Genomic DNA, 26,647 nt, shown 5'->3' with positions numbered 1-26,647 from the left:
CTGGTGGGTTACAGTCCATGGGGTCACAAAGAGTCACACGTGATGGAGGCAATTTAGCATGAACATAAGACAATGAGTAAACTGAAGAATTCAGTATAGAGATTCAACAACAAACTTGACCAAGGAAAGAAAAAAAAAAAAAAAAGAATAAGTTAGAAGAAAGATCAGTTGAAAGTATCCAATTAGAGGAACAAAAAGAGAATGAAAGGAATATAGAAAGCAGTGGGAACTGTGTACACCATAAAGAGAAACAATGTATTGAATGGAGTCACAGGAGAAGTGAAGGAGAAAAGAAATAATGGCTGAGGACTTCCCTGGTGGTGAAGTGGATAAGAATACACCTGCCAGTACAGGGGACATGAGTTCAATCCCTGGTCCAGGAAGATTCCACATGCCACAGAGCAACTAAGCCAGTGTGCCACAACTACTGAAACCTGTGCACCTAGAGCCTGTGCTCTGCACCAAGAGAAGCCACCACAGTGAGAAGTCTGTGCAATGCAGCAAGGAGTAGCCCCTGCTTACCACAACTAGAGAAAGCCCATATGCAACAAGGAGACCTAGCAAAGAAAGAAAGACAGGCTGAGAATTTCCCAAACCTGGGGGAAAACTGGACATCTAAGTTCTAAGCTAATGAGTAACCCCAAAATTTCAATCCAAAACAACCTTCTCCAAGACACACAGAGTAAACTGTCCAAACGCAAAGACAAAGAGAGAATTCAAAAAGTCTAAGGAGAAGAAAAAAGTTCTGTCACCCAAGAAGACTCCCCTAAGCAGATCAGCGGATTTGTCCAAAGAAACCTTGCAGACCCCGACAGAAGGATTGATGACATACTCCTCTCTCACTCAGGGGGAAGCAGCTCCCAGGGAGGGACAGGAGAGGGCACAAGAGAAAGAGTTCCCTATAGAGTCACAGCAGCTCCTGGGAGGGTAAAGGACCATCCCAGGCCCCCAGCATGACAGGAAATGAGTCACAGGGACCAGGGCAGGGACTTAGGAACTTATACACCTGAAGCTATGCATCAACTGATCTCTACAGACAAGAGGTCCTCTCTCCTGAATGCGGGCTTCTCTGCTCTATAATGGACACCTGGTGGGAACAGGCGAGGCCAGCAGGCAGAGCCTCTCACAGAGCCCAGTGCTGGGCAGACACGTCAACAAGCAAAGGGGAGCCCGGGGGATGGGGGAGAGGAGCCAGAGAGAGGCAGGCAGGTGCACGATTGTCTCTGGTCCAGTTACAAGGAGCGGCCATGAAACCCAGTGCGTGAGACCCTGTGTGCTTCACAGACCAACGGACTCAATCCCTGCTCAGCGGCCCCGTTCCTCTCACAGAGACAGGATCCATCTCCCTTACACACACATACACACACACACAGCCTCACACACTCCCACACACACACATACATATTCTCACACAAATACCCACACCCTCACACGCTACTCAAACACTCCTCACACACCCTCACTCACCCTCACATACTCCTCACACACCCTCATACACCACTCAGACACTCCTCACATAGTCCACACACACACACACACACTCTTCACACCCTCACACAAACAAATATATAAACTCCTCACACACACATACACCCTCACACACTCCTCACACACACACACTCCCCAAGCCCTCACACACACACACCCTCACACACTCCTCACCTGCACACATACACACACACACACACACACACACACAAGCACAGAGCCTACAGGAGCACAGACACAGGAAACATGGGGATCTAAAGGCAGTGCTCACACACCAGGCATGTGGAGCATGTGGGAACAGCCCAGAGTCCAAGCTGAGGTCAGTCACTGGAATTTGCACACACTGGGAGTCACTGGGACCCCTAGAAGCTCCCTGAGAACAAAGGAGACAGAGAGGGGAGTCAGGTTGACCCACCTCAGTCCAGATCAAACCTCACTGCTCTGTAAAATCTGCCTCTATGACCAATGGACTCCCCACAGGAGAGCGACCAGTATTCACAGTCGGAGTGCTTCATTTTTGGCCAAAAACACTAAGAATGCGGCTCCACAACTCCATACCCTTTCCCTTTATCAAGGTGTCCACTACCTGCTGTGGACCAGGACAAAGGGGCAGCTCTTACCTTGACCACCAACCACCGTGCCGAGGAGGAGGACACAGAGTCCCTGGAGGGAGAGGTGTCGACTCAGAGCCATCCTGACTTCACGTCCTCAAGGTCACAGCCCCAACTGCAGGATCAGCCTGTGAGGAGGCATCAGGGTGCCAACCGGGGTCTATATAGGCCGTCCCCTACATCCTCCCTCCTGAGAGCCAATAGCGACACCTTTCACCATTTCAGGCACTATCGGAGGCTGCATCTGCCACTTTCTGAAGCTCAGACACCAATGAGCTTCTGAATCTTCAACATCTCCTTATATGAGCAACACGGTCCTTTGACCTCCTGCTCCCAGAGTGCTGAATGCCAGGCCCCATGACCGGGGCTCGTGTAGAAAGCTATGAGTACCTTTTTTTCCTCTGATCACCCTGGCTGATCCCCAAGAACTGTGAGATCTCGCAGGGTCAAGTTGTGGAATCGATTGGCCTGTGGAGAATAACTTTAGTGGAATCAAATATTGAGAATAACTTTAGTGGAATCAAATATTGATCTCCCCAGTACTGACCTCAGGCTGGAAGCAGAGTACTACAAGAAGGTTTGAAATACAAGAATATTTATTGGATCAGCAGAAAATGAGGACAAGAGTTTCAGGAATTCACAGGTGACCATGCAGAGGGTGAGGTGGAAACCATTAAGTTGAGGGGTGGAGATTGCAGGTCTTTCTTCTCTTCTCAGAATGATCTGGACACTGGGTCCTGGAGAAGGTATATTTATGCTCAGTTGTGACCCCTGGGCTGTAACCCTCCAGGCTCCTCTGTCCATAGGCTTTCCCAAGCAAGAATACTAAGGTGGATTGCCATTTCCTTCTTGAGGGGTTCTTCTCGACCCAGGGATCAAACCCACGTCTCCGGTGTCTCCTGCATTGACCGGCAGGTTCTTTATTGCTGAACCACCTGGGAAGCCCTATAAGGGATTTTCAGACATGCTAAATCCCTTTCCGTTTATTGCATTTCATTTTATGTGAAACACCACTTTCAGCTAGTCAACAAATGATGCTTCATGAAAAAAAGAGATTGCAGTTATAGGGAACAAAGAGGACGTAGTAGTCATTATTCAACCCTAGCCCTCCAAAATAGGAGTGGGGATCTCGAGAAGACAATATGTAGCTTAGAAAGATTGACATTTTCTAAACTTCACATTTTCCCCTTTTGCATATAGAAACTTTTGTTTGATAGGATTCAGAACGCACTTGTATTATAAGCTATAACTAAAGAAGATGCAAGATATTATTTAAGGTAACTGCCCCCAGACAGAGGGATAAATAGAAAGTATTCCGCTGCACAGTGGCTGCAGGCAAGGGGCAAAGAAGAGGCAAATGAAGCAGAAAAGAGAAGAGGGTTCATTCATTCTAAGTTTAAGAGGAAAGTTAGTGGCAAGAATGGAAGCCAGGTGGATTGAGGGCACAGAGCCAAGCAGAAGGGACTGATGTCCAGTGTGGCCATTGCTGCCCTGTTGTGTTCCACTGATCAGAGAAGCTCCCAGATGCTCTCCAGAAAGTAGACGAGGGATGAGGATAGAGACTGAGAAGGGCCCTAATGGTGCAAGACAGAGCTCCCCCATCGAAATTCAACGTCACTAACATACTGCCCTCATTCATCATACTCCCTCGGGCTAAAGATTCCCGTGATGCACCTTTGTGGTCCACAAAAACCCACCCTGAAGCCCACTCACCCTGACTCTCATCATTTCAGCACAAACGGGGGAATGACCCATCTGTGACACACATGCCTCAGAGTTCCCACCAGAGCTCAGAGATGGCTTCACACCCTCCCCCACCCACACCTGAAGGTCTCGGTGAAGCCAACACGGAGGGCAGCTGTGGACCAGGCTACAGCCCTGTCACATCCCCCACTGGAAGGATGCCTCATCCCAGTCAGCAGACACAGCTTCTCTGTCCTGCCATGCCCGTCCTTCCTACTTGAGACTCAGGCAAATGAAAAGGGAGAAAAGTCAATTGAACACATGTTTTTCTCCCTCTAAATATGCTAATACTAACCTGTTATTTTATAACACTTACTTGTCCTGGGTTCCTCTGACTTCGAAGCCCCCATCTGTACATAAACCCCATTTCCTTCTGGATGCTTAACACAGTAGTGATAATAACTGTTTATAAATGTCAGAACCAGAGTATAAACTCAGGCACTGGAGTAGGAACAGGATCTACTCAGTCACTAGAGTCAATACTCTACTCCCTCTGGGCCCAGAGTCACCATTCTTTACCCAGTTATGGACTCCACCCACAACATCACCAGAAACCACCAGACAAACACCTAGAATACAGGATGTGCTTCCTGGAGTCCAGTCATTCCTCCTACAGGATGACACAGGGATGCATTTAGTGAACCAGGTACACATGGTCTCACCTCAGGATTGAGATCTTGCAGGTAACATACTGTTAGGGACTCCATACCCTGTTATAAGGATGGAGTGGGCAGGAAGGAGGGGCTAACCCAGAGCTGGCAGGCTGTGCCCAGGCAGCATCCTCTACCCCAGAGCTGGGGAGGCAAGGTCAGCATGGACCAACTCACCCTCTGATGAAGGGTCATCTTTTCTGATACATAAGGAAATCTCAGTGTCCAATCTCATCCAAGATTTGAAGGAGGAAAGCTTTGGGGAGGACACTAACCCAGCTATGTCAACAATGAACTTCAGGGATCAGGAGGACAGGCGCAGGAGCCAGTCTGCCCTGGCCTGACTGAGAGCTCAGCCACATACCATGTGTGTGTGCTTGAACAGGGTCCTTACACTCTCTGTATAGTGGCTTTGTCTATAAACGAAGGGTTATGTTTGTGTATAGATGACAGTTTTGGTTAGAATTAAATGAGTTGGCCTTGGTAAGAGAAATAACCACTAGTTAATAGTAGTACATCATAGTGGTGGAGAAGCAATATTAGGGCCCCTCTCTCCATCCCATCCCAGGAATCCCAGGACTCTAGAACAGGAACTCAATACTGTTACCTGGAACCTTGACTGGAACTGTCAAAACTCTCCCAGAACCACATGCTGTGATGGTGATTGGGGTCAGAGTTGTGTCTTCCACACATCACCCCTTCTCTCTGTGCCCCAGAGAGAGGTTCTACTGCTCAAGAACCTTGACCTTACCAACTGTGAACCTCATGAATTAAGTTGTTTACTTGCTAATTTTACTTTATAAATGGATTTGATAAATGTTCTATGTCTAATTCACCTCCTTATCCCCAGTGCCTGCTAATTAAATATCCTAAATGATGTCTATTGTATACCTGAATGAATGAATGTCAGCCAGGTATTTTGTACAAATCATTTCAATCCAAAGAAATCTTTGAGATATAATTTAACTTGATGTGAGAACTTAACAGCACAATGTAAGTTGTGTCACTTGTTGTAATGATATTTCAATATGATTAAATGGCAAAAGCTATGTATGGTTCACTTCTACACTTCTCTGCAATGAATGCAGTCAGTTGCAATACCAGAAACAAGGCTAGCCCCATTCCAAGAGCAGTGCTGAGACAGCCAGTTCTAAACATGTATAAATGCTGCGTCTTTGTATATCCAAAGATAAAGAAGACAGACCTCAGCACACTGACAGGTGAACACCATGAAGCCTCCTGTTCTGGTCTTAATCAGATATGGCCGTGTGGTTTGGATGTTTATATACTTATCATTTGGCATATTTTCAATCCAAACCACACATAACTGTAACAGGAAGAAATTCTGTTATAAAAAAATTTAGTTGTACAGCTTCTGTATTGAATTAGAAGTGCAGAAGTAAAGAGCAGGAAGAATCCTTTCCTTTAATTTAGACTGTTCATTTCATCTTATGGATTGTAAAGCAATACAATATGTAGCATTATTATGCCCAAATCACTATGAAAATATGGAGGTTTCAGAGGGTAAGTAATCTCTTTGCTGGGAAAATTAATAATTAAATATCCTTGGTAGAGGGACATTTTCAGGACCAATCAGAGTGACTAATATACAAAATATTTTACGATTAAAAAATAACTATACAACTTTAAAAGGAAACAATTAATTGATTAGTTACACCAAAGTGTTGGAGACCCACCTCACCATCTGTGTTCCTTGTATGGATGGGACCAAGGTTGGTAAAGGCTTCTTTACCAAAAACCACTTCTTCACAAGGGCATGTGATGAGCTTGGTCATGAGCTGGCTGAGGTCCAGACCATCATCTCTCTTCAGCCCTTTACAATCTATAACCAGCAACATCTAACAGAGAATGTGGCACTGAATTGGCCTCATTCATTCCTCCATAGTGCAGCTTCAGATACCCAGAGACCAGAGCAATCAAAGCTACTAAATCAAAGATAAGCTGATTCTAAGTGGAGAGCATGCAGACCAAGGACCCTTCCCCACTGCTGTTGGGAAGTAAGGAGACCCTCCCACCCCAGACACCATCTGTAGGAGGAGAGACAAGATGTCTCCTTAAATATAGGAAAACCAGTCTCAGCAGGGAGCTTCAACTAGAGTCGACAAGATAATTATTACCGTAAACCCGAGCTAACTTGGGGGACAAATTTTAAATGGGAGAGTCTGCAAGTTTAAATGGGAGAGTCTGTGTTAACTTTGTGGAACTTTCAATCCGTGCAAACACAACTTGCTACTGCATAAGATGAAATCAGTTAAAAAAATAGCGAATATTATGTTTATGCATATTTGAATTCTAGAGGACATATTTTCAAGCCCACTACAGAAAGAAAATATGTATATCTTTCCCTGCTTTTAAATGCACAGAGTTGTCACCTCTGTGAACTCTTTCTAATTCCTCCAGCTCAAAATTACTGCTGTGTCTCTTCAATCTGTAAAAATTTTCTTATTGTCTCTAAAGTGGGGGCTTCTTGAGAGCAAGCATTGTGTGTTGTTCTTCAGTGTCTCTATAGGGTCAAGTAAAGGCACATAGAAGGAGTTTAACAAATATTGGATGAGAAATGAACGCATGAACAAATGCTGAAAATCACTACGCAGTTAGTGATACTGAGTGGGGAAGGGTGGTGGAGGCAGGGAAGACACAAATCTGACTAATCCCACTCAGCACAGGCTTCGGTGGAGTAACGAGTCAGAGACACACCAGCCAAAGGAGCCAAATACAAAATGCCTTCAAGCCCACTCCGGAGGGTCAGATCACTTTCAATCTCTGCACAGAGCTGTACCTCAGAAGCTTCTCCAAGGTGAGAAAAAACTGACAGCACTGCTTGCAAGAGGTCTACTGAAGGATGTGGATAGGCAGTAATACTTGTCAAATAGCTGTATTTCTACTCCCCAGCGACTCATTCTGGCCAATGAAACATGAGTGTTTTCACCTGTGTCACTTCCGAGTGGAGGCATGAAAAGCCCAAATGTGACTCTGTAGTCTCTCTCTTTTTCCTGTCACAGAAGCTGCGTGTTCCAGATGGTGCACGTGCAAGAGCCTCACTGATCACAAACATCTGTAGGTTGTGATGAGTGTTTGTGTGTCTCTATATGAGTGTGTCTGTATGTGTGCATTTGTGTCTGTGTGTGTATATATGTGTGTGTATGTGACAGAGATTTGGGAGTCCTTTTTCCCGCAGCAGAACAGAGTCTCCTCTGATGGATACAAAGAAGAAAGAAGACTTGAAAAGAAGACAGAATGTGTCACATGAAGCACGTACTTTCCTGGATCTCCCCATCCTTCTGTGTCTTCATCCCAAGCTGCTCCCTCAGGTCTCACCTTGTTTCCTCTGTTGGATTTGGGTGTTTCTCAGTCACCATTTCTGACTGACCAACAACTAGATGTAAGTTCTGTCTAAGTGCACCCGCCCCGGTGCATCTCCTGTTCCCTTTACATCACTGTGTGCTGACAGTCAGGCTCAGTTTCCCGAATTTGTCTCTTAGCATCTTGACCTTCTTCCTTAAACAGCTCTTCTTTCCTCTGAGTTAGTCAGCTCATCATCTTTGATCCTGTTTTTACCTTCCACCAATAATGTACTAATGAAAAGGCAGCATGTACTTTCTAACCCCCTAAGTTTTTTCTTGATTTCCTGAACAAATTTGATTCCTGGATTTAGTGCTCCATGCACTTAATTAACTACTTCACATTTGGTTAAGAAATGATTTTGCTGAATATTTTTTTCCTCATCTCAAGAAAATGGCTGTTTCAAAACCTATATCCTTGTGAGCACAGCCCTAGGGACTTGGAAGGGGCTGGTGTAAGGACAGGCTGTGAATATGAATCTTCATTAGCTTCATGATTAATCCACTTCTGCTCAGAGTTGATGTAATGACCAACTCGAGAGCTATTGAGCTCCTGTGGGTGGTCATTCTTAAGCCTGTTAAACCCAAGATTAGTGCCACTGGAGTGGCCCTCATAGTTCAAAGGCTGAGTGGTTGCTCAGACTTGAACTCTATGAACTGATGCTCTATTGCACATGGAACTTTGGTGCAGCTGAGTCCACCCTGCAGACCAGCCTAAGATCTCTGGAAACACAGCAACATGTATTCCTCCTTTAACATCTAAAAGTCTGTGAACAGATTCTCTTTTCCTTATCATCGAATCCTTCCGCATCTGGGCATGCTATCCAAGGCTCTTACAGGCTGCAGGCGTCTGCTGAGGCCCTGCCAGGGCCCAGGATTGGAGTGAGGCCTATTCCTGTGTATAAGCTCTGTATCTCCACTCTCTATAAGTTAATAGATGCTCAGCTAATGTTTATTGAATGACTGAACGGCACTATGCTAGACTTTTAAAAGAAAGTATCTTAAATATAAAGAACTAGTTTTGAGGACATCATTTAGCTAATTGATATCTTTGTTTTAAAGGCAAATGCTTTCAGCAATTAACAAGGCAAAATTTGACTTTCAAAAAGAAGGCATACATCACCATCAGATACATCACAACGAACTCTGCAAATCTCTATCTCTAAGGTTACACAAGACAAACCACAACACACTCACATGTGGCTTCTTATTAAGGGTATCAGAACCAACAGAAGAGACAGGGTATTGGGATGATTTATGATTTGGCAGTTTTTCAATTAAAACCACACAGGAATATCACAGGATGAAAATTTTCAATTAAAAAAGTACAGCTGCACCATCTGTATGATATAAGGAAGGAGATGAGGTGCAGAAAGAGTTCTTTGGCTTGTCATAACAAACAGACTAGTCTTTTATTTTGTGAAAGGAGAGTCCTCTGGGGCTGATCTTGAAGGATGCTGTAGAGACCAGGACAACTCGACTGTTGTGTCCAACAGTTAGAACAGTGAATGGATGATTTTGGATAATGATGTGCTTTGATTTTTTTTTCTCTTTACTTTTTGTGAATATACTGTAGGTTTTTACATTTTTGTTGCCTCATGGCTCACATAAAACATCTTATAGACATGGTAGTCTCTATTACACTATAACAAATTAATTTCAATCACATACAAAAGCTCTACCTTTTGATCCCCTCCCTACACTTTCTGTTTTTGATGTCAGAATTTGCCTCTCTTTATATTGTATATCACTAACAAAATATTTTTCTCTATAGTTATTTTAATACTTCCCCTAGACTAGAGCTAACTGGTTAACACACTACCATATTCAGTGTTAGAGTATTCTGTATTGGGTTACACATTTACATTTACAAGTCTGTTGTATAATTTCACTTCTTTCATATAATAATTAACATTCTTCATTTAGCTTGAAGAACTCCCTCCGGCAATCTTGTAAGATAAACCTGTGTTGGTGAACTCCCTCAACTGTTGTTTATTTGGGAAAGTCTTTATCTCATCTTCATTTCTGAAAGACAACCTTCCTGAGAAAAGTATTCTTGGCTGGCAGGTTTACTTTCATCAGTTTGAATATATCATCCCTTTCTCTCCTGGTTTAATAGCTTTCTTCTGAGAAATCCACTGATATTCATAAGGGAATTTCTTTTTTGTGAGCATTTGCTTTTCTCTTGATGCTTCTAAAATTCTCTCTTTGTCTTGATTATAAACAGTGTGTCTTGGAGACGATCATTTTGAGTGAACTCTGAGGGGTGACCTATTAGCTACATGAACTTGGATGCCTAAGTCTCATCAGATGTGTAACTTACCTGGTATTATTTCTTTAAGTACAATCTCTGTCCCTTCCTCCCTCTCTTCTCCTTCTGGGACCCCAGTGAAGTGCAGGTTGTTACTGTGGATGTCATCCCAAAGTTCGCACAGGTTCTTTCACACTTTTTCATTCTTTTTTCTTCTTTGTCCTCTGGCTGGCTAATTTCAATTTTCTCATCTTGTGCCTCAAAGATTCTTCTGCTGTTGCTGATGCTCTCTGTAGTGCTTTTTATTTTGTTGCATTTCATTCATTGTAACCTTAAGCAACAGAATTTCTGTTTGGTTCCTTCTCTCTTTTTTTGCCTCATTGCACAGCTTGAGGAATCTCTTTTTTTGCCTCATTGCACAGTTGTCTGACCAGGATAGAATACAAGCACAGCAGTGAAAGCATTGAATCCTAACCACTAAATCATCAGCAAACTCCCTTTTTGCTTCCATTTTTATGATTTCAGTCTCCGTACAGAAAAAAAAAAAAAAAAAAAAAAAACCTGAATTTATTCTGCAGAGCAACTCAGAACCTGTGCACAACTACTCTGTGCTCTAGGACCCGCAAACTGCTGACAGGAGCCGGCATGCTACAACTACTGAAGCCTGTGCACCTAGAGCCTATGCTCCACAACAAGAGCAGCCCCCACATAGTGAGGCCTGCCGTCCACAAAGAAGAGTAGTGCCTGCTTGCTGCAACTAGAGAAAGCCCATGTGTGTCAACAAAGACCCAGTGAAACCAAAAATTGAAAACAATAATAATAAATAATAATTTTTAAATTTTATTTTGTTCACATATTCTTTCCCTGAATTTGATTGTTTATCTGCATTTTTTGGAGTTCCCTGAACTTCTTGGTGGGTCTACTTTATTTCTTTCATCATATGTCATTTACTTCATCACTTCCCAATGGTGAATAGCCATGTAAGCTGCCCTGGGAGAAGTCCTGGGCATCTTCCGATCAACAAGCACAGTCTAGAACTATGAAGACTGCAAGCGTGACTGTAGGTCAGAGCCCTGGACACCATGCAGAGCCATCAGCCAGGAACTGGGAGGGTTCAATTCACAACCAGGCCATCAGGCTAACAAACACATGAAAAGATGCTCAACATCACTCATTAGCAGAGAAATGCAAATCAAGACCACAATGACGTACCATTACACACCAGTCAGAATGGCTGCTATCCAAAAGTCTACAAGCAACAAATGCTGGAGAGGGTGTGGAGAAAAGGGAACCCTCTTACACTGTTGGTGGGAATGCAAACTAGTACAACCACTATGGAGAACAGTGTGGAGATTCTTTAAAAAACTGGCAATAGAACTGCCATATGACCCAGCAATCCCACTCCTAGGCATACACACCGAGGAAACCAGAACTTAAAGAGACACGTGCACCCCAATGTTCATTGCAGCACTGTTTATAATAGCCAGGACATGGAAGCAACCTAAATGCCCATCAGCAGACGAATGGATAAGGAAGCTGTGGTACATATACACAATGGAATATTACTCAGCCATTAAAAAGAATACATTTGAATCAGTTCTAATGAGATGGATAAAACTGGAGCCCATTATACAGAGTGAAGTAAGCCCGAAAGATAAACACCAATACAGTATACTAACACATATATATGGAATTTACAAAGATGGTAATGATAACCCTATATATGCAAGACAGAAAAAGAGACACAGATGTATAGAACAGACTTTTGGACTCTATGGGAGAAGGCAAAGGTGAGATGACCTGAGAGAACAACATCGAAACATGTATATTATCAAGTGTGAAACAGATCGCCAGTCCAGGTTGGATGCATGAGACAAGTGCTCGGGGCTGGTGCACTGGGATGACCCAGAGGGATGGGATGGGGAGGGAGGTGGGAGGGACGTTCAGGATGGGGAACACATGTAAATCAATGGCTAATTCATGTCAATGTATGGCAAAAACCACTACAATATTGTAAAGTAATTAGCCTCCAACTAATAAAAATAAATGGAAAAAAAAAAAAAAAAAAAAAAGGCCATCACTCTCAGGTCTTATATTAGTTCAACAGCCTCTCCACATGTCCACAGTGGAATTGGGGGGTGGGGGGCGGTGGTGTTGTGAAATGTAATCTTTACTTGGCCACTCCCACATGACAGCTCTCTCTACCCTGAAGAATCACAGCAGGATCATGTTTACATTTTCAGTAGTAACCAGATTAAAGCAATCTTGAAACAGTATGTTTTCAGAGGAGCACATTAGTCTAAAATTCTTCCTTTAAGAATTCAATCATATCAGACCCCTCCATCCACATCTTTGAAATTTAAATAGACAAACGCACCTGATTTTCCCATCTATCCCTTCTTCTGGATCCCCTCTGCCTAAGTCTCCACTTTCTTGCCCTCTTGTCCCACGTGGATGCAGGGTGTGGGTGAGTACCAATTTGCCATCCATCAACTGAGAGAGAGATATGAGCTGATATAATTTGCTCAGAAGGATAGATAATTGAACAGACAAGAAATGGCAAGGTCCTGAAGAAACAGTAGGAAGGGATGGAAAGAATGGATTCCTAAGGATTTGATAACCAACTAGACATGGCAGGAGAGCAAGGAGGAATCTATATCTGCTTGAGGAATAAACAGATAAAGTAACCTAGGGAATGAGAGATGAAAAGGCAGAGGTAGTTACCTAGAGTTAGAGTTTTAATTGGCCCATGAAAATTTAGGCAGGATAAGGAAAGCTGTATTCAATCTCTCCCACCAGCAAACTCCCACTTTGAAACCCACACCCAAGTCTGGTGCCCAGGAACAGGTTAAAAACAGGTGATGTGACATCTCAGGGAAGAACATACAGGAATGTTCAGGATTGGGTTTTTTCCATGAGTTTGTGAAATGAGAATATCTCCTGCCGTATCAACAAACAAGAAATGTCCCAGCCATCAATGATTTCTGGTCTCCAATTGTGATCCAGGGGATGCTCCCACTCCCCATGGTGATTGCAGAGGAGCTAGGGGAATGCAAGAAGCAGCCATCTGCCACTCCTAAAGGTGAACAAGGAAACAGGATTGGCCCCAGATAGCTGGTATGCATATGAAAGAATTGAATTCAGTGAGTCCAGAGGCTTGCATCTTCGCATACATACAATGCAAAATTCCTTAACTTGATACCTGATCTTTGATGTTCAGACTGCCTGCTCCCTTTGTTGCAAACTTGTATATAGCCTACTTCCCCTGTGCCTCTTTGGAGCAGCTTTTTCAGAGTTATTGAGATGCTGTATCTCTAGGGCTTGAAGTCTTAAGCATTCCCACCAAATAAAATAACTCTACCAGGTTCTGACTATACTTTTTGGTCAAGAAAATTTTTAAAAGTCATCTTGCTAGGAAGGAGGGTGTGAATGTGGACCAATTTTAGATGCTTTTTCTAAGAGTGACCTGGAGCATCTGTGATCCCAGGCAAATTCATGCCCTCATTAGCCTTTGAAGAAGGTGAGAAAACAGGGCAGTGTACTCATCTTGTATTTCCTTTGAGGAAAATGGTGTTTGAGGACCAATCCTCTAAAAGCATTTGACATGGAACTTGGTGACTATTAACAAAGCAAAAAAAGCTACTTTATTCAGAATATTTCATTTTGAGCAATTTCCATATAACACAATCACAAGTCAGCACTACTCTATTGAAATACAGACAATTAGAATATCTGAGGCATCATCTTGTATATAATACAAGTCACAGGAAAGTCACTCTGGAAGTTCCAGGGGCACTGAGTTTAAAATCATATCCAGGGTCCCTTTTCTCCCCCTGGAGCAGCCAGGTGCTCTCTTCTCCTTCCCCAGGATCAGCTTCCTCTCTAAAGACATTCAGAGAAGAGCCTGAAATAGTAAAGAAAAATATGATTAGAACTGAGACAAGGGGACCAAACAGTGCGGAGGAAGTGAGTTAAGCAAGTTGTGATAACAAACCATCCCTGGGACCGAGGTGTGGGCAGGGATGCTCAGACTATTTCATGTCAGTTACAGTGAGGATGGATCCCAGCTGTCCTCTCAGATCTGGTCCATGTGGTCTCTGGGGCCTTAGCTCACGTGGAAACCCTGCATCACAGGAGACCTGTGCTCACACTGGACCTCTGTGAAGACCTGCCTCCAGGCTACACAATCAGCAACGAAATGCCCAGGAATGGTAAGAGCCTAACAATGAATTTAAATGTTCTCCTTTCACAACTGACAGACGTGAAATCACAATTAGAGGGGGAGTGGAGACAGGAAAATTCTGAGTTCCTCACTCACAAACCAACTCTGCTCTTAGTAGCCTTGATGCATGCTCCTAAATGTCTACAAATAGTATCACGGGTGCATCCACAGATGGCCCCTCCCTAGGGAGCACATAGGCCCTCAGATGGAGAAATACTCCTTTCCAGAGAAAGAATGTTTTCTCTTGACCACCAAAATATCTGGAGGAAATTAAACCTTAGCTGATCACAAACTCTGAATCAATTGTTAGGTAGTTAGAATGGGAAAAAGCAGTCCAGAATGGTGGTGGCTAAAAGACAAAGAAGGGAAATATCCATGAAAATAGAACAAAAAAAGGTCCAAGGATTGGAGCGAGAACCTCAGGTGAAACAAACAGCCCTCCTGGCTAGCCCAGTTTACATAGGGCAGGCTCAGGGGAGGAAATAAAACATATAAAAAGAGGAACCAAAATTGAGCTTCTCTCGTCGCCTCTCTTTGCTTCTTTTGGGTCGACCTGCCCTCACACCTCAAGGATGTATTTTCCTTTGCTTGCCAAATAAAACTGAGCTGTAACTGAGCTGTAACTCTGGTCCATCTGTCACTTCAAATTTTTGTTGCAGCAAGACAGCACCAAGGAAATCACACACTCCCCCAACACAATGATCTACCAACATGGTTTAATGTTAAGGCCACCATATACCATAGACTTTGTACATGTCATTGCAACCTTACAAACAGAGCTCATCTTAAATTATCAGAATGCCTCACAAATTTCAATACTGCAATACATTTTTTAAATCTCTATCTTTCATATACAAGGCAGCACAGAGATGTTATCAAAACACTTGTCTATCTTTGGATTTGGTAAATATACTCAATTAATCTATAAGCTATCTATTTCTTTTGACCACTACACAATGCTTGTGGGATCTTAATTCCTTGACCAGGGATTGAACCCAGGCCCTAGCAGTGAATGTACAGAGTCCTAACCACTGGATTTTCAGAAAAGTCCCTAATCTATAAATTTTAATGCAAGCATATCACATATAAAGTGAAAATTTATGTTGCATTATGGAGCTGCGGCTCCTGCTAAGTTGCGTCAGTCGTGTCCAACTCTGTGCGACCCCATAGATGGCAGCCTACCAGGCTCCTCTGTCCCTGGGATTCTCCAGCCAAGAATACTGGAGTGGGTTGCCATTTCCTTCTCCAATGCAGGAAAATGAAAATTAAAGTGAAGTTGCTCAGTCGGGTCTGACTCTTCACGACCCCACGGACTGTAGACTACCAGGCTCCTCCGTCCATGGGATTTTCCAGGCAAGAGTACTGGAGTGGGTTGCCATTCCCTTCTCCATGCATTATGAAGACATAAATGCTGAAGGTACAGTGATTCCTCATCCCCAAGGAGTCTGACAGCATTAAAGATAGCATATGGTTGTGAAGTGCTAGTTATTCAGCTGAGTCTGACTCTTTGCAACCCTATGAACTATAGCCTGCCAGGCTCCTCTATCCATGGGATTCTCCAGGCAAGAATACTGGAGAGGGCAGCCGTTCCCTTCTCCAGGGGATCTTCCTGATCCAGGGATCAAACCCCGGTCTCCTGAGTTGCAGATTCTTTACCATCTGAGCCACCAGGGAAGCCCATTAAATGCATGAGATTACCCATGTTTTGAAACTGTAGAGATGCTTGGCATTAAGGAGCTCAAATTCACCCTTTTCTGGACAGAGACCAAAGATTACAAGGGATCAGCTAACCCCACTCACCTGTCTGAGGCCTTATCCCATCTTCTTTCTATGGGAGCACTTCCTCCTTGCTCCCCTGAGAGGCAGGAGGAGATCCAGGCACTGGTACCTCTTCAGCATCATCATAATCCTCACCAGGGGCATCAGTCCTCTGATCTGGGGCTTCTGAGGGAAGAGCAGGGGTCAGATGAAACCACAGTATAAGTGGGTTGATCTGGGAAATACTAAGATCCCTTCTGACCCAGAGTTTTTGAGCTGCTAAATAGAGGCACCAGTCACTCCTTGTTTCAAAAGATTTTTTTTTTGAGACCATGTTTCATTTTGATGTGTCCATAAACTAAAACATGCTTTTACATATCTTAATATTTCCTGATTGAAAGTATATATCTCAAAGCAACTCTCCCACCACTGAGCATTACTAAAGTATTTTGACAAACTGTGCTTTACAGATGTTATTTTTAAAACCAGTGTGTGTCTCTTGTGATTCTGGACACAGAAAGCCCAGCCCCAAATGTGAGACATCATAGAACAGCCAGAGAAGGAAAAGGACAGACCCTATCTGGACACAAGGGATGCCTCTGGTCCATCAAAGGGAAACTGTTCCCCTTACATCTCCTCTCTATGAAGAGGAAAACTCTCCTCCCCAACACTCAGCTGAAGCAGGTTCACCTCTATTACCTGGAGTAGATCTGGAGTCATGGCTGTCCTCACCATCTGACAGGAAGCCTAAAGTGGAGAAAACCAACACACAGAATGACCCTCCCCACACCCATGGGACCTGTGTTAAGGCTGAGAAGGGACAGGCCTGGCTCCTGCAGTGTAGACAGAGGCTGGGGGCTCACTGGGCTGTGAGAGGCCATCCTGCCACTTTGAAGGAGCCACCTCTGTGAGCCTGGGGCACGAGTGGAGTCTGCTGACGCTGAGAAGACGTGCACAGCCAGTGGGTGGTGACAACCAGGGTGCCCAGGAGGGCAGGCAGAGACACCCACCTGGGCTGCCCAGAAGACCCTCCTTCTGAGTCACAAGGTAATCGAGCTCCTTATACAGCAAGAGCACCTTCATAGCTGGATAAGGCTGAGAGATGCCCCAGCAGGTCAGAGATGTTGTCCCAGACACCCCGATCCAGCAGACCCACCCTTCATCTCCCCTGTGCTCACACGGGGGCTGCCTGAACCTTGGCATTGTCTCCCACTCCGTGTACCATTTCAGCACCTTCTCCCCTGTCTGACCTGAATCCACAGTTCAGCCCCAACTCTTTTTGGTCTCATAAGACAGGCCATGACTTTTTTTTTCTTTTTTAAATTTTATTTATTTATTTATTTTTCATTTATTTTAATTAGTTGGAGTCTAATTATTTTACAATATTGTAGTGGTTTTTGTCATATATTGACATGAATCAGCCATGGATTTACATGTATTCCCCATCCCGATCCCCCCTCCCACCTTCTGATCCTTCCTGAACCTTCTGGCTTTTCCCAGTGCACCAGGCCCGAGCACTTGTCTCATGCATCCAACCTGGGCTGGTGATCTGTTTCACCCTAGATAATATACATGTTTCAATGCTGTTCTCTCAAAACATCCCACCCTCGCCTTCTCCCACAGAGTTCAAAAGTCTGTTCTGTACATCTGTGTCTCTTTTTCTCTTTTGCATATAGGGTTATCATTACCATCTTTCTAAGTTCCATATATATGTGTTAGTATACTGTAATGGTCTTTATCTTTCTGGCTTACTTCTCTCTGTATAATGGACTCCAGTTCTATCCATCTCATTAGAACTGATTCAAATGAATTCTTTTTAATGGCTGAGTAATATTCCATGGTGTATATGTACCACAGCTTCCTTATCCATTCGTCTGCTGATGGGCATCTAGGTTGCTTCCATGTCCTGGCTATTATAAACAGTGCTGCGATGAACATTGGGGTACATGTGTCTCTTTAAGTTCTGGTTTCCTTGGTGTGTATGCCCAGGAGTGGGATTGCTGGGTCATATGGCAGTTCTATTTCCAGTTTTTTAAGAAATCTCCACACTGTTCTCCATAACGGCTATACTAGTTTGCATTCCCACCAACAGTGTAAGAGGGTTCCCTTTTCTCCACACCCTCTCCAGCATTTATTGCTTGTAGACTTTTGGATAGCAGCCATCCTGACTGGAGTGTAATGGTACCTCATTGTGGTTTTGATTTGCATTTCTCTGCTAATGAGTGATGTTGAGCATGTTTTCATGTGTTTGTTAGAGGCCATGACTTATGAGAGTTCACACCCAGTCCTCTGTCTATTCAACCCTTAGAGCTCAGCACAGAGCACATGGAGTCTACAACTCAGAGCAGAGACCTGGCCCAGGCTCCCCTCCTCACCCCTGCCCCATCTCCTGCCTGCACACACGCTCCCTGGTCCCCAGTTCCCCCTGCAGCCCACCTCTGCGCTCTGCTCTCCATCTGAGCACCTGAGTCACCAGGACGACGAGGACCAGGAAGAAAAGGGCCCCCAGGATGAGGCAGAAGGCCCCAGGCAGGGAGAAGATGACTGGGAGAGGATTCGAGGCTGGTCTGGTCCCTAAGGAGAACAGGAAAGAGGGTTGGAGAAGGTCTTGGGCAAAGAAACCCTCTGTGCCAGAATTTCCAGGAGCTCTGGACAATGGCGTCCCCGCCTCAGATACAAGTGCACTGACAGTGACTGAGCTCCTACGGGTCTCGTCCTCAGACAAGCCAACCTCACTCCTGCCAGTGTGGCCCCAAGGCAGAGCCAGGGATTGTCAGGGAGCTGCCCTGCCTAAACTGTGTCTGAGGACCTGGCTCATCCCCTCTCCCTGGGCTTCAAAAGACAGAGCATCAAACAGTCCTGGGACCTGCGCCTCACTGATGAGGAGCAACACACAGGGGCAGGTGGGAGGGCCTTAGATTCTGCAACATGGGAACCAGAGCCACTTGGACCCCAGGCATGAGAACCTTCTGACTCCAGGAACCAGGGTAGGGGAGTTCCCCAACATAACACTCTGGCTTCTCCCCAAAAGCCAGGGGCTTCTCAGACTCTTTCCTCTCCTTAGCTGTCAGAGAGCCCACAGAACAGGTCTCCAGAATCCGAGTACTCTCCCCTGCCCATAGATGGATTACAGTACCTGCTGTATTCAGGGGTAATGATGTCCTTGCACCTAAAGAGAAAAAGAGCAGTTTGGGTAAAGGGAATTGGCCACATCACAGAGCAGCCCTTTTTCCTTCTTGAGCCTGAAATCACCCCTCAGTCTCCACAACACCAGGGTCCAGTCCTCCCAGCTCCCCCATCCTAGATCAGAGCCCCAGCACTGGGACACTGTCTGAATACAAAATCCCCACCACACCCGGCCCAGCCAACTGCCTCTGCGCTGCCCCAGCTCACCCAGGATGGACCCGGAGCCCCTCACTCACCAGAGCACCTCACACCAGCATCCTCCTCGTGCTTGCAGTCGCTCTGCCCCCAGGGATCCGCAGCACAGTCCCACAGGGAGGACTCCCGGCCCCCGCACCGCACCTCGTCCAGCCAGATGCTCCCGTTTCCAGGGCCAAACGCCGCGGCCCGCACGGCTTCCACGGCCGGGCCACAGCCCAGCTGCTGACACACCACCTCGGCCTCTGCCAGGCTCCAGGAGTCATCGCACACGGTGCCCCAGGAGCCGCTGTGCCAGACCTCCACCCGCCCTGAGCACTCGCTGTCTCCTCCCCTGAGCCGGAGCTTCTCTCTGTCTGAAAAGGCAGCAGCCCCTCCTGTGACTCCCCTGGTGGGAGGAAGGAGCCCCTGGGGCCCTGGGGAGGGGGCGAGGCTGACGTACCTGTGCAGGGGGCAGCAGCTGGACAGCTCTTGGGTGTTTTTCCTGCAGAAGCAACAATGGGAAGCGCTGGTTCAGGGACAGCTGGGCGTGGTCTTGTCCCCAAACACGAGTATCTAAGGTTTTTTGTCACAGTCAAATGACAAAAGACCACAGAAGCTACATCATTTACATGGCTGAGAGGTTCACTGCATCTTATCAGCAGCTGGAATGACTTTAATTAGTTGCTTGCCATAACAAAAGCAAACAAACAGAGACAAATACAAATATACACCTACATTTTGTAGACTCAACCAAAACCCATCAATTAGATCTGAAAATATGAAATCATACTCACGGCACCCTACATGGTTGGGAGTGACACAGAAACAGACAGTAAGTCACCTGCACACGAGATATAGGCTTCCTCCTTGGGAGAGCACGAGTTGTAATTCCACGAGTCAGAAGGGCACTGCCAGAGAGAGGTATCAGCTCTCCGGCACTGGATTCCATCTACCCAGCGGGGTCTAGAGCCTTCCCTAAGAGCAACAGAAGAGTTGAGATTTCCGCTGTCCCCACAGCCAAGCTGTCTGCAGATCATGGACACGGTGATGTCTTCCATGGGGCTGAGGCAGACACTGCCCCAGGTCCCGTTGTAGAAAACTTCCAGCCACCCAGCACACTGCTGGTCCTCGCTCACCATCCTGAGGGCCAGGAACTCTAAGATTGAAACGGAGGGGATGGAACACAGTGAGCACTGCACTCAGTGCTCTGGGTTTTCCTCTCCCCCAGAAGTAGTGACCACACATCCCTGACCCAGCAGAGGAGATGCCCACTGGGTGACAAGACTAACTTTTGTCTCCCTTTCACCTGACTTTGTCCATTAACATCTGTACACCTATTTCTGCCACAACAGTGTAGATATGAACAGAGAGCAAGGTCAACTAGTGCACCTGCAGTGATAGGAGCTGATTCTTGCTTCCTGACAAAACATCTAAAAGAATGGAAAGTGATGTGGACAGTGATGTGGTCGACAGAATAATGGAGCCCCAGAGATATCCACAGCCTAATCCTGGAACCTGTGATATATTACCTTCATTTCAAAAGGGACTTTACAGATGTGATTAATAAGGACCTTGGGATGGAGAGATAAAGCTCAAATATTAAGGAGCAACTATGTGAGTGCCGCCTAACATCTTTAAACCCGCTACACTGAGAAATGCATCATCTTTCCCAGCTCCATTCAGAAGGAATGTGAGTGAGGGAGAATGGTTGGAAGAGGCACTGTTGTTTAAAAGATTGCTCTGAGACAAGAAAAGAGGCCACACAGAAACCACAAAAGGATGGGAAAGGAGGCCTCCCAGAGACTCCAGGAAGAACACAGCCCTGTGGACACTGAGATGTGACCCATGGAGACTCTCTTCAGACTCCTAGCAAAGAAAACTGTAAAGGAAAAATCTGAGTTTTCACTATCTCAGGCTCCTCTGTCCATGGGATTCTCAGGCAAGAATACTGGAATGGGTTGCCATGCCCTCCTCCAGGGGATCTTCCAAACCCAGGGACTGAACCCACATCTCTTACATGTCCTTCATTGGCAGGCAGGTTATTTCCACTGGCCCAACTGGGGGAGCCCAGGATTTCAAGCAGAAAGAGCTTTCAAGTGTTTTCAAGTGTTAACTTGAATTAATCATGGATTTCAAGTGTTAACTGTCAGAAACGGCTCTGCCAGGAAACAGTGGTGAGAAGAAAGGACCAGAATCTCAGCTGATGCAGGAGGAAGTGAAAGCACCTCGTCTTCACGTCTACTGGAGAGACAGGCTCCACGGGAGGAAGCCTCCTACTCTGGTCCTTTCAGCATCTCTCCATCAGGGCTCAGACCCCCGTCCTCCAGAGTCCCACCCCTCCCCCAGCCTGTGGACAGGGTGCAGCACAGACCTGAGCAGATGACCCCCGCGTCCTCCTTGTGTCTGCAGTCGTGCCGCCCCCAGCCCCGGGAAGGGCACCTCCACACGTGAGACTCATTTCCTGTGCAGTTCAGGTCGTCCAGCCAGATGGGCCCTGATCCTGCCCCGAAGTCAGCAGACCCCGTGGCGTTGAGGGCGTCTCCACAGCCCAGCTGCCTGCACACCACGCGGGCATCGTCCAGGTCCCAGCCGTCATCACAGATGGTGCCCCAGGAGCCCTGGTCAAGGATCTCCACTCTCCCGGCGCAGGGACCTCCCCCGTCCACCAGGCGGAGCTGTCTGCTGTCTGAGGAGAGAGAAATGGGACAATGGGGCGGTGACCTGGGGAATGAGAATGGTCTTCTGTCCTGTGGGACCCTCACCTGAGCAGTAGGGGGCGCTCTCCTCTGAGGCTGCAGAGCCTGCTGATTCTGACAGGGAGTCATTGCAATGGGGCAGCACCTGGATCTGGTTTCCTGCAGAAACAGCAATGATCAGGGTGTTGGTGATTGAAAAACAGGAAACTGAATAAACTAAATAAAGACAAGCAGTGGGGTCTGAGAAGAAAAATGTAACATAGTTGCTCAGTAGTTTCCAACTCTTTTTGACCCTATGGACTGTAGTACACCAGCCCCCTTGTCCATGGGATTTTTGAGGCAAGAATATTGGAATGGATTGACATTTCCTCCTCCAGGGGATCTTCCCCAACCAGGAATCGAAATGTCATCTCCTGTATTTCCTGCATTGGCTGCTGGATTCTTTACCACTGAGCCTTTAGGGAAGCCCAGATAAACATAGTTGTAAAGTTTTCATAACTGTAGTGTTCGCCTTCACTATGGAGAGTTCTGCTTCTGACAGTGCCACAATTTTTGTCTCAAGCACTAAGAATGAGTTAAATAAGTTCTGTCCCTAAATCTATCCCTAAATAGAAGAAGCAAAATAAAACATTTTCTAAAATAGTTCTACAATTTGTCATCTACAATGTCTGTACTTTAAAAGATATTTATTGAAAATAGATCTCATGAGAAACCAAGAGGAAATGTAGACATTAGAAACAATTCCCCAGGATACTCAGCTACTAGAGTTACTTAACAGAGAATTTAAAGAGCCTTGATTAAGGTGCCCATGGAATTAACTGACAAAATGTGCACCCTGATGGAAAAAAACAAATAATGATAACAACAACAACAACAAATAAAAATTCTAGAGCTGAAAAACTTACTAGTTGAAATTAAGAACTGAAGAATGAGCATATCAGGACATGAGCTCAGCATAAGGGAGAATCAATAAAGTGGAAGGTCATAGGACAAATGCGCCCCTATTTAGAAGTGCAGGCCACATAGTAAGTGTTCCGACTACACTGCTGTATAACAAATTATAAAAACAGCCTCTGAAGCTACATATATATACACACACATATATATATGTATATATATATATATGTATATGTATATATCTCTCCACAGTCTTCATTTTCTTAAGTCTTCCTGGGTCAGTAATTTGAGAAAGACTCAACTTGGCAGTTGTGTCTTGGGATCTTTCATGTAGTTGCACTTAGATGTCATCTGGGGTTGAAGTCAACTAAGGACTTGACTGAACTTTAGTTAATAAGGAAATTTCTTGAATTATTTTATGGATAAAATGACTTGATGACTGCAACCTAACTCAGAAAGACTTTACATATTTATGGAGAAATGGGGCAGGAGGGGGACAGAGAGGGAGAGAAAGAGAGGAAGACTAAAGCAAAATACTAATATTGGAAGATCCAGGTAAAAGTCATCTGGGAATTTTTATATTATTTTTGCAACTTTCAGGTCTCAAATTAGGTCAAAATTTAAAAAAATTAAAAGGTGAAAATAAGTCAGAAATAATTCATTCCTAGGACACTTTCACTAAAAGAAATACAAATAATGTCAAAAACGTGAAACACCTAGGTGAAAACCTAGTAAAAGATGGGCAAAACCTCTGATAGACCTAACCGAATGGAGGGATACGTCATGTCAATGAATTGGGAGACTCGAAATTGTCAAAGTCAATCATCCTCAAATTCTGGTAGATTAAATATAATCTCAATCAAAATACATCTATGAAGTTTCTTTTGGTGAAAAATAACAAACTAATTCCAAAATTTTTTTTTAAACGTAAAAGGCCAAGAATGACCAGCACAGTTACCAAGAAAAGCAACATAGTTAGTTAATATAAAGCAACTCTTGAAAATTAAAATTACCCAAACTTACTGTAAAATTAAAATAATTAAGAAAATACAGTATTGGTGCAAGAATAGACAAACGATATAATGGAATAGAACAGAGAGTCTAAAAAGGCGTAGACACACATGCCCTTCTCCTTATTGCAAAGGTGGCACACAGTGGAGACAAAAATCTTTTCAGAAAAAGATTCTGAGTCAATTAGATGTCAATATGAAACTTGACCCTTATCTTATATAGATGTCAATCTCAGAAGGAATATGCAATTACATGCAAGAGAAAAATAAATTCTATAAGATAGTACTGAAGAATGTTTCTATGGTCTTGGAGTAAGCAAAGTTCTTTTCAAAAGGATATAAGAAATACTAAATATACCGGGAAAAACTAGTAAGTTATATTTCCTTAAGATTAAGAACTTTGATCATCTAAGGACATGGTACTATTAAGAAAATGAAAATAAAAGACCAAGGATTAAATAAATAGCATAGATTTTCACCCAAAATCATTGTCATGGTAAGTTGTAGCATCATATTTGTAATAGTCAAGGACAGAAAATAATTCAAATCTCTACCATCAGTTGAATGGATCAGTTTATTGTCATGTGGATCATTCAAAGAACTACTCTACAGTAATAAAAATGAATAGTCAGCTGCTACAAGCAACATCATGAGTGAATCCCAAACATAATGCTGAGTCAAAGAAGTCAGACACACAAGAAACATACTGCATGATTTTATATAAGGTTCAAAAATCAATAAAATATCCTATGGTTGTTGTTATTGTTGTTGTTCAATTGCCCAGTCATGTCCAACCTTTGTGACCCCATGGACTGCAGCATGCCAGACCCTCACCATCTCCCAGAGTTTGCCCAAGTTCATGTTCATTGCATCAGTAATGCCATCCAGCCATCTCATCCTCTGACACCCTCTTCTCCTTCTGCCCTCAATCTTTCCCAGCATCAGAGACTTTCCCAACGAGTCATCTGTTCACATCAGATGACCAAAATACTGCAACTTCAGCTTCAGCATCAGTCTTTCCAGTGAATATTCGATGGTAGTAGAAGTTAAAACTGTTTTCACTGGAGAGGACACTGGACATAGTTACGAGGAGGCAACAGTGACTCTGTAGTGCTGGGAATATTCTCTTGGCTTATCTGGGTTGGGGAACATGACTGAGGTCTACACTTACTGCTGGTTCTTTGTTTTCTATGACTATTTGTAAATAATAATGCTGCTTAAAAATATATTATTCCCCTTCACACTTCTTGCCCTGACCTGAAAAATGAATGAACAATGAGAGGAAGCGTATTTCACCATGAAATATCTGATGTTTGAAGCCAGGTTTCCCTCACTCTCTGCTCTTGGGGACATTTCACTCCATGAGTACCAGTAGCCCTTCCCCCCTCTCTTACCTGAGCAGATCACATAGGCTGTGTTGCCATGGGAACAGTCAGGACCACCCAGGGCAGTCACAGGGCATGTCCCTAAGAAGGACTCAGCCCCCGAGCAGTGAAATCGGACTGTTGAGATCTGATCACCTCCTTCTACAAAGTGTGGTCCTCTAGGGGTGGTGATGGTGACTCCACAGCTGAGCTGACGACAGACAACATTGGCATTGGCCAGACTCCAGTGGGAGGCACAGAGCGCTCTCCATCGTCCAGAAATATTCATCTCCACCTGCCCCTCACACTGAGAGGAGCTGTTTGTCATGAGCCGGACTTCTGCATACACTGGTAGAAGACCACAGGATGTCAGCAAAATCTCATTTTTTAAAAAACCTGAACAGAGTGTGCAGGGCGGTTAAGTCCTGACATGCATCTCACCTGAACAGACAACCTGAGCAGCTCCACTGTGGTGACACGTGCCCCCTGGACAGTGCACTCTGGGGCAGACCCGGAGCTCAGGCTCCTCCCCCTCACACCTGAACTCTTCAGCCCAGACCCGGCCATCTGACTCTCTGAAGGGCACGTGTCCCAGGACAGACACAGCCTTGCCGCACCCCAGCTCTGCACAGATGACCTGGGCAGTGGGAAGTGTGAAGTTTCCATAAGACACTGGGGTCCAGTCTTCTCCAGAATGCACTTCTACTCGCCCTGAGCAGGGTCCTTCTCCTCCAGCCAGACGCACAAATCCTAAGGGAAACAATCAACAGCAGCAACAAACCCTGTGAGTGTTCATAGTCCTCGCTTGGCATTGGAAACAGCACATCATAGACAAGGATGTGAAAGCGTTTCATTTCTAGGAGTGGGGCATGGAGAGAGAAGCTGACAGTTAGTGTCAGAATTGTATTAATAATTTCATGACCAAGTTTATGAAAAGAAACCCAGAAAATTTGCAGTCAGTGAGAATGTATATTTTGAGGTTGATTAGGATGAGAATTCCTCATCTAGGGGCCTGGAAACGACAAGGCCCAAGGAAACCGCACTGCAGTGGGTATCAGACTTGAGCACAGAGCTGAACTAACCCAGAGTGAAGTAGGTTTATGGGATTCAAAAGTTTAGAGGACTAAGATCCAGACAAGATTAGAAGGCCATCTGAGATTTCTGGAGCTATAATTCTAGCCAGTTTTCTCTCAGGAGCCAATAATCAAGTCACTGAAGACAGGGAACCTCAT

At 44.9% G+C, this 26,647-nt stretch overlaps 1 protein-coding gene and 1 long non-coding RNA gene across 3 annotated transcripts in view; one reads left to right on the top strand and one right to left on the bottom strand.

The window, feature by feature from the left end:
- The window catches only part of LOC122679939, a 335,468-nt gene that overhangs the window by 55,514 nt on the left and 253,307 nt on the right, over positions 1 to 26,647 (bottom strand). The window contains exons 42-45 of the mRNA XM_043880798.1: positions 25,857 to 26,165; positions 25,446 to 25,763; positions 22,211 to 22,303; positions 21,820 to 22,134 (exon numbers count right to left, since the gene is read on the bottom strand). Of these exons, the coding sequence (XP_043736733.1) occupies positions 21,820 to 22,134; positions 22,211 to 22,303; positions 25,446 to 25,763; positions 25,857 to 26,165 (1,035 nt within the window). The remainder of the gene's footprint in view (positions 1 to 21,819; positions 22,135 to 22,210; positions 22,304 to 25,445; positions 25,764 to 25,856; positions 26,166 to 26,647) is intronic.
- On the top strand, positions 7,525 to 10,919 carry LOC122679865. 2 transcript variants are annotated; one of them, XR_006336562.1, is made up of 3 exons: positions 7,525 to 7,570; positions 7,692 to 7,768; positions 10,723 to 10,919. It is a non-coding gene; the product is annotated as an uncharacterized LOC122679865 (long non-coding RNA). The 2 variants fall into 2 exon arrangements; XR_006336561.1 differs by having other exon boundaries at positions 10,631 to 10,919.

This window comes from Cervus elaphus, chromosome 22 (genome assembly GCF_910594005.1).
Source record: "Cervus elaphus chromosome 22, mCerEla1.1, whole genome shotgun sequence".
In the NCBI taxonomy this organism is placed as follows: domain Eukaryota; kingdom Metazoa; phylum Chordata; class Mammalia; order Artiodactyla; family Cervidae; genus Cervus; species Cervus elaphus.
This window is presented reverse-complemented; position numbering and strand designations above follow the sequence as displayed.